Source organism: Centropristis striata, chromosome 5 (genome assembly GCF_030273125.1).
Source record: "Centropristis striata isolate RG_2023a ecotype Rhode Island chromosome 5, C.striata_1.0, whole genome shotgun sequence".
Taxonomy (NCBI): domain Eukaryota; kingdom Metazoa; phylum Chordata; class Actinopteri; order Perciformes; family Serranidae; genus Centropristis; species Centropristis striata.
In genome coordinates this window covers 4,237,966-4,246,512 of record NC_081521.1, presented here as the reverse complement: position 1 = coordinate 4,246,512, position 8,547 = coordinate 4,237,966, and the positions used below count along the sequence as shown (strand labels likewise).

The following is an 8,547-nucleotide window of genomic DNA, read 5'->3' as shown; positions in this document are numbered from 1 at the left end:
ATATAATTTAAAAAATTATAGTTTTAGTTTTCTATTTTTTTATGTATCTCATATTGCACGTCTTTCTTTTCTTTTCTTTTTTTAATCAATTTAGTAGAATATAATTGTTTTAAATAATGCATTCATGTATTTCTAAAGTCATCAGAACTGGTCTTCTTGTGTTTTTGCATTTGTAAATTTTTAACTTGAATGATTTAAACATATTTTAGTTTTTAGAATTTGAAATGATAAGAAATGTAAAGAAGCTGATGATGTCTGACATGCCAAAAACCCACACACGATTGTACTTTGATGTTTAACATCATTTATTTTGATTAGTTACAAAACATAAATAAAATCAACAGTTGAATTAGTTACAATTTACAGAGGCTAAATCACCAGCAACATACTTTATTTTTTTGAGGTTTCTCTGCCCAAATGTCCTTTTATCATTGGTTCTCAGTCATGCCATGCTGAGACTCCCCAGATTAATATCAAGTTAATCCAATCTGACCTGCAGCTCAGCAGGAAGATTTAACTAAGTATGTTATGCATCCTCCAGGTTATCACGTTCCAAATTTGAAATATGTCCAAAACGACCAAAAGCTCTAATTTCCAATAACCTCAGAGAGATAATAGAGGAAGGGGGGAGTCATATGTAAACATGGATGAAAACCAACATTTTCTAGTTTCAAATAACCTCAGATTTATCATGATGAGAACACAATTTTACAATTTGTACAACCCCATTTCAAAATACAAAAATAATCTTTATCTTTTAGATAACATTTTGGTAACACTTCAAGGACAAAGCCAGCTCCACATCATGAACCATGATGGTTAAGCTGCAGCTCGCAGTCAACATGTTAGTATCATACATGACAGCACAGTATCTCACCTTCACTAATAATCAACTACATCTCTGTGACAATGTGGGTAGTCTTGAAAAGCAACAAATACAGAAAACCCTTGTTATATTCTAGATTATGCAGTTTCTGAACAACCATACCCTTCAGCACAAACTACTCCTCCTTAACCATTCATGTTTTTGACTCACATGTAGCAGTTTGTTTTTAACAACTGGTGCAATTTCCTGTTTTCAGTGGCACACAATCTCTCTATCATTAATAAAACAGAAATGCTGCTTCGACTACAGGCTACTTATTATGCCAAAAAGTGTATCAACCTGACCATTGATCGTCAAATATGTGTATGTATGGCTAAGTGCAATGATAACCCAATAAAATGTACAGTAATATACCCGCTGCTGGTATATATTACTCTTTGTATTTCTGCATCTACAAAAGTTTTTAGAAATGGAGGAAAGGGACACGTTTTACTTTAATAAACCTTTTGCACACTGCAAAAAATGAGTGTCTAAAACAAGATAAAATCACTAAATCTGAGGGAAATGATCTGCTGCATGGACAGATAATTTACCTTGACAAGATTTCTTAAATTAAGATGATTAAATCTAGAAATAAACATGTTGAACGCTTAAAATAAGAAATTAACTCTTAAAACAAGATAAATTAAAGCTGTGTTACATAATTTAACACTATAAAGCCATGATTGATGCTGAGAATCACTGAAAATCTGTTTACACAGAGCCGAGATGAGAGGACAGCAGAAGCTGTAAAAATGCAAATAATTTCAATATGTAAAGCATGTGGACAACCAAATTATTTTCCAATATCCATGACGCTTGTAGGCACTTGGAAAAAAAAAAAAAAAAAAAAAAATATATATATATATATATATATATATCAGAAAAATTCAACTTGCATTTTTTCTTTTTTTCATGATTTATATCATTATAACTGTTATTCTGCAAAATACATTTTTGAGTGGTTGGCACTTCTAGAAAAAAATAAGAAATATATTATTTTGTTATTTCTTATATTATATATATATATATTTGTTTCTGATCAAGATAAAAAACTTTAGATTTAGAAGTGTTGGATAATTTATCTTGTTTTAAGAGTTAATTTCTTATTTTAAGCGTTCAACATGCTTATTTCTAGATTTAATAATCTCAATTTAAGAAATCTTGTCAAGGTAAATTATCTGTCCATGCAGCAAGATCATTTCCCTCAGATTTACTGTTTTTATCTTGTTTTTAGACACACCTTTTTTTTTGCAGTGCAGCGTGCATAGAGCACAACAACGGGCCGTAGTTCAGCTTCTGACTGCATTCACACAACAGTTTTACAATTGAAACGAGGAATTTGTCCAAAACGCCAAACAGAGTTAACAAATGGGCAAGTGAGGACACCAAGCTTACAACCTCTCACTTGTTCTGTTTCAAGCCCAAAACACAGGCAGAGTAAACATTTTCAGTTGGGTACAGTGACGTTTGAGAGGCCGCTTTGAATGAAATAAACAGGGATGCAATTGATAACGCAGTTTACCAATGGGACTATCACAAAGCTTTGTCACACGAAAAAAAATATACACTCACACACCCACAAAAAAATGCAGTAATTTTTAAAAGGCAATGTGGGAATAAAACCCATACGGTCTCCCCAGTCAATAATAAATTGGCAGTTTTTTTTCTTTTTCATCTTCCTCCTCAGAATGACACCGAGATATATACTTTGATATGATATCAAACTGAAAGTGTCAAATGTGAAAAAGCAAATTTTCTACTGGCTGATGAATTATCTCAATAGGCTGCAAATAGTAAATGTGAATTTTAGTGAATATACAGCAAGTGCAAGCAGTTTGCTCTCAAGTTAAGGTCATGCAGTCTATCAGGTATCCACTGATGGCATATTTCAATTTACCATCATATTAGGAATTAATCTGAATGTATCACTCGTGTTTTAATTCAGACTGTTGCTATGTTACAGCTGCTAAACGTAAAATAATACAAATAAAGCACATGCTGTATCGGTGCACAACACTGTTTGGTGGCTTTGTGTTAGTGATGGTAGCCAAATGACTTAACCGTGCTCTAGTGTATCACATGCTGATAATTTATATTTTATTTTCCCATTAAAACGCTGTGTCCTGTAGGCCTACAGCTTTAAAAGATCATGTAGCGATCATGAGGAGATCCTTTATGCGTCTGCTTTTCATCAATGTGCTTCTACAAAAATATTTTTATTATTATGCCTTACAGACAAATCCATACATTACATGCTGATCAATTTAGATGACCATTTACTAATTGCACTTTTTAAATTTATTTATAGTCCTTTTCACCGTAAGCAAAATTGACAAAATTAAAAAACAACTGTCAAATATTTTTTTTAACCCTTCTCGTCTCGGCTTAGGGAGAGTTCAGGTCCAACTGAGTCGGTTAGAAAACAAAAACATCAACGTTAATTTGTGAAAAAAGGACAAAAGGGATATGTACTGGGATGATCCATAAACACTCACCCACACTCATATACGCACTCATACATTAAAGAATTTATACATCTCAACACCCAAACATACCATGATTCATAACCCTCAGCTGCTGTGCTCCATAAGACCCTCTGTCTGTACATACTAGAAACTATCATCTCTCACATTCACGCCCCATCTCGTCCACTGGACTCCATTTATTCATAGTCACGACTCTCTCATGCACACACAGAACTGACACTCCGAGTGGATCTGCGTTACGTCCTGATCCACTTAGCATTTCCATCTCTTGCACCTTCATTTTGACCTCCTCACGCTTCGCCTCGGTTTCATTTCTGTCCCAGAGGAAGAGTAGAGGTGGGGGGTGTCGGGTGAATTTTGGCACTGGTAGGTAGAGCAGCAGTAGAGCAAGAGGTTGAGGAAGAGGTGGAGGAAGATGAGGAGCAGGGGCAAAATGTCCCCCCAGTAGCAGCGGCGGTGTTATCTGCAGGAGCACTGGTGGCGCCACACAGAGAGGCGGTGGCGGTGGACACCGGGGAGGTGGGCATCGGGGAAGGCAGCAGCGGTTGGCTCTGAGGAGGCGACAGGGGCAGCTGTGTCTGTGCTAGGGACTGGGACTGGGACTGGGACTGGGACTGGGACTGGGCGGGGGTTTGCATCCGGGGCGGGGGGATCTGCTGGCGGAGCGGGGACTGCTGATAGGTCATCTGCTGGAGGGGGAGGGACTGGTGGAGGTGTAAACTTTGCTGCATCTGTGGCACTTGAGCCATGTGTGTTTGTGGGGGTGTCGGGGGTGGGGGGGCTCCCGGAGAGTGCAGGGTGGACAGGCTGCCTCCACCCGGGTACTGGGAGGGGGCTGCAGCAGGCAGGCTGGCAGGAGTCGGGGGGGCCTGGGGGTTCAGCTGGGCCACTGGGAACCAAGCTGGTGGAGCCACCTGGAGGAGATATAATAACGAGTCAGTAAGTAAGTAAGTAAGTAAGTGTATGAGATATAATAACAAGTAAGTAAGTAAGTAAGTAAGTGTATGAGATATAATAACAAGTAAGTAAGTAAGTAAGCAAGTAAGCAAGTAAGTAAGTGTATGAGATATAATAACAAGTAAGTAAGTAAGTAAGTGTATGAGATATAATAACAAGTAAGTAAGTAAGTAAGTAAGTAAGTAAGTGTATGAGATATAATAACAAGTAAGTAAGTAAGTAAGCAAGTAAGCAAGTAAGTAAGTGTATGAGATATAATAACAAGTAAGTAAGTAAGTAAGTGTATGAGATATAATAACAAGTAAGTAAGTAAGTGTATGAGATATAATAACAAGTAAGTAAGTAAGTGTATGAGATATAATAACAAGTAAGTAAGTAAGTAAGTGTATGAGATATAATAACAAGTAAGTAAGTGTATAAGATATAATAACAAGTAAGTAAGTAAGTAAGTAAGTGTATGAGATATAATAACAAGTAAGTAAGTAAGTAAGTGTATGAGATATAATAACAAGTAAGTAAGTAAGTAAGCAAGTAAGCAAGTAAGTAAGTAAGTAAGTGTATGAGATATAATAACAAGTAAGTAAGTAAGTAAGCAAGTAAGCAAGTAAGTAAGTAAGTAAGTAAGTGTATGAGATATAATAACAAGTAAGTAAGTAAGTAAGTAAGTAAGTAAGTGTATGAGATATAATAACAAGTAAGTAAGTAAGTAAGTAAGTAAGTGTATGAGATATAATAACAAGTAAGCAAGTAAGTAAGTAAGTAAGTAAGTGTATGAGATATAATAACAAGTAAGTAAGTAAGTAAGTAAGTAAGTGTATGAGATATAATAATAAGTAAGCCAGTAAGTCAGTAAGTCAGTAAGTCAGTAAGTAAGTCACTTAAAATAAGAAATAAACTCTTAAAACAAGATAAATTATCTAACACTTCTAAATCTAAAGTTTTTTTTATCTTGGTAAGAAACAAATAATTGTCAGGTCACTCTGCTCGGGCCAGTTCATCGCTGCTTGCAGCTTTAATTTATCTTGTTTTAAGAGTTAATTTCTTATTTTACGTGTTCAACATGCTTATTTCTAGATTAATAATCTTAATTTAAGAAATCTTGTCAAGTGAAATTATCTGTCCATGCAGCAAGATCATTTCCCTCAGATTTAGTGTTTTTAGACACACATTTGTTTTTTGCAGTGTAGACTTTTATCATTTTTACAGCATTTATGCTGACCATATATCAAAGGTTTATCTGGTATTAATATTGTTTGCATATTCCAGAGTGTAGTCCTACCTCGGTGGGCTGGCTCCAGCCTCCCAACTCCTGGACCTGCTGAATCTGCTTGATCTGATTCAGCGAAGGTTTGGGCGGGGTGGGTCCCACCGTCTCCTTTGTCCAATTATCAACCAGTTTGTGCAGTTCATCAGTGAATGTGCTTTTTCTTAGAGGGCTGTGATCTGTGGAAAAATGTGGGCATGTATTACATCAGTGATTATCACTAAATTTGTGGTTTTATTGGTCCATTGATGACAAGCGGTATGTTCAGAAGGTCACCCACTGTGACATTACATAACATTAAGCAATTGAGTGTATTAACTGAAGAGACAGTTGCAGGCTCTCCTCTGTTCAGTTGCTGTCACGTCTACACTTTCATCATAGTTTCACATAGTTCATCTTCTGGATTATACGTCATTTCATGTTCTGGACTGTGTTTTTTTTCCTTTTCATTTCTGTGCACGTCATTAAGAGGTGAGTGCAGTGTTTGGTTTGTTTCTGTGTGTTTTGTCGCCCTGTTTTAATTCTTATCTTTATTCCTGTATCACGTGTGAATTGATCAGTTTATTTTCATGTTTATAATCAATATATGTATAGTTTATGTCGGACTTTTCCCTCCCGTTAAGTTGCACTTATTTAGTTCATGCTTCTCCTCAGAATGATTTATTGTTGTTCAATGCCGTTATCATATATGTCATTTTCAAACTTGTTTATACCATATCATATTGTTTATTCATTACTGTTTCAGATGTCTAAACTTTCATACTTGTTTACATATTTGTTTTTCTCTTTTCAGTTACCACACAAATATCTATAGATGCATACAATATCTCATTTTAAAATAAACAAGTGATCATAAAGAGTGTGAGAGTGTCACTGGAGCGGACAGATCACCAGCATCATATTCATGTTCTCACTGGTTCACAGACACTAATAATCATTCAATCAATACACGGTACCTCTTTTAGCAGGCAGTGAAGTGCAGTGCTCTGGGTTGCAGTATAGAGGCAGTCGACTCTGTTCACCACCTGAGAAACTACTGGACTGCTGAATCCCTGCAGTGAGATAAAAGAAACAGTCACAAATCCTCCTTAAAAACACACTTTTTCTCCCTGGCTTTTAATCAAGTTTAAGTGGACATCTTGCAAAAACAAAATTGTATTTAAATTTTTAATTTATTTTATTATATTTTTATTTATTTTATTCTATTGTTGCACTGTGTTTATGTATTTTAGTATTTTAGTTTTTACCGTATTTTCTGCAACTGTGATATCTGTACAGCACTTTGGTCAACCCCGGTTGTTTTAAATGTGCTTTATAAATAAAGTTTGACTTGACTTGACTTGACACAGAGAGCAAGCAACAGGGGGAAGAAAGGGAAACAAGATTGGACAATGTTCACTCATGTTTAAAACTACTTCCTCTTTTATGGCGGGAGAGTGAAATTTGAGGCCTCGCTGATAAAAAGTTAAAAGCTTCGCAATTTATCTTTGACCATGTCTTATGAGTGGACTGACCAGATTTGAAGCCGGTCGGGTTAAATGTCTAGGAGGAGTTCATTAACGTATGACACGTGGAAATGTTGAAAAATGGCCATACAAATCAAAATGGCCGACTTCCTGTTGAGTTGAGGATATGGGTCCCACTAAGTTTTTTGTTCGTCTGGAAGAGTTCTATATGCCTACCGAATTTTATACATTTTCGTCAATCTTGGAGCTCAGGAAATAATGTAGGTGGCGCTACAGAGCCAAGTTGCTACGCCCATTCCTGAAACTCATATCAGATCACAATTTTCGCCAAACCCGACAACTGTGACAAATTTAATTCATTTTCGAGGAGCCCAAGCACCTCATTTTTCCCTCCAAAGTGATAAAATATGAAAAAGAAGAGAAAAAAAAATCTTTATGGCTACAATAGGTCCCTCACAGACTGAGTCAGTGCTCGGGCCCTAATCGTTAGTAAAAGCGTGTACCAGAGTGTGTTACTCCGTTGTTGTCCATGTGAGAGTGGGGCCGGGGCCGGTGCTTGATCTTGGCCGGCCGGGGCCGACGGGGAGAGAGGACAGGAGGTCCCGAGGGGAGAGGGGGGGTCCGGGACAGGGAGGCAGGCAGACTCTGCCTTTGGTCTTTGAGGGAACGAAGCTGTCTGTAGAGCTCCTGCAGCTCTCTGTTCTGCTTCGACTGAAGGGATACCACCTCTTTGATGTGCCTGGAGAAGAGAAGATTAAAAAAAAAACAGAGAAAAGACAGTGGTGAGAGTTTTGCAGCTCATGCTGGGCTTACACCAAAAGATTTCCACAGTCCCAGACTAAAAACTGAAAGTCTTGTGATATTTATGGTGAATTAATTGAGACTGCTCCAAGCGAGCTGACATGAAGGATAAACACTTCACTGTCATTCTTTCTCACATTTTTTTTCAGTATAAAACTCAAAAAACCAGCAGAGAGGAGATGAAGTATTAACATAACTTTGTGAAATACTTAAATTACATTGCGCCGAAAATGCGTTTTTCAGTTTTCTGAATAAAGTGTTACACAACCAGGGCCAAATAGCAGATAAATATGGAAAGAAGATAATTGCATGATATTCACAGACTGTACAGTAAATATTCAAGTGCATTTTATTATGAATTTCCACAGTGAAAAGTCGTGTAAGTTTATGAGAAGATACCCGAGGTTCTGTAGAATGTGAAGAACCTGAAGTGGAATTAGTGACTGGAAACAGACAGTTTTATTTTAATTAATTTTTAACATAATGTTATATTTTTACTGTACAGTAAATATTCAAGTGCATTTTATTATGAATTTCCAAAGTAAAAAGTCCCGTAAGTTTGTGAGAAATACCTGAGGTCCTGTAGAATGAACCTGAAGTGGAATTAGTGACTGGAAACAGACAGTTTAATTTTAACAATTTTTTAATATAATGTAATATTTTACTGTACAGTAAATAACTAAAGGAGTTTTATTAAAAAAATCC

General features: G+C 36.4%; 1 protein-coding gene across 1 annotated transcript in view; it reads right to left on the bottom strand.

Annotated features, from left to right (window-relative positions):
• Window positions 1–3,662: 3,662 nt before the first annotated feature.
• The window catches only part of si:dkey-151g10.3 (serine/threonine-protein kinase WNK2), a 78,272-nt gene continuing 73,387 nt past the window's right edge, over window positions 3,663–8,547 (bottom strand). Inside the window, exons 22-25 of the mRNA XM_059332393.1 lie at window positions 7,545–7,780; window positions 6,532–6,627; window positions 5,591–5,754; window positions 3,663–4,268 (exon numbers count right to left, since the gene is read on the bottom strand). Coding sequence (XP_059188376.1) covers window positions 3,663–4,268; window positions 5,591–5,754; window positions 6,532–6,627; window positions 7,545–7,780 — 1,102 coding nt within the window. The remainder of the gene's footprint in view (window positions 4,269–5,590; window positions 5,755–6,531; window positions 6,628–7,544; window positions 7,781–8,547) is intronic.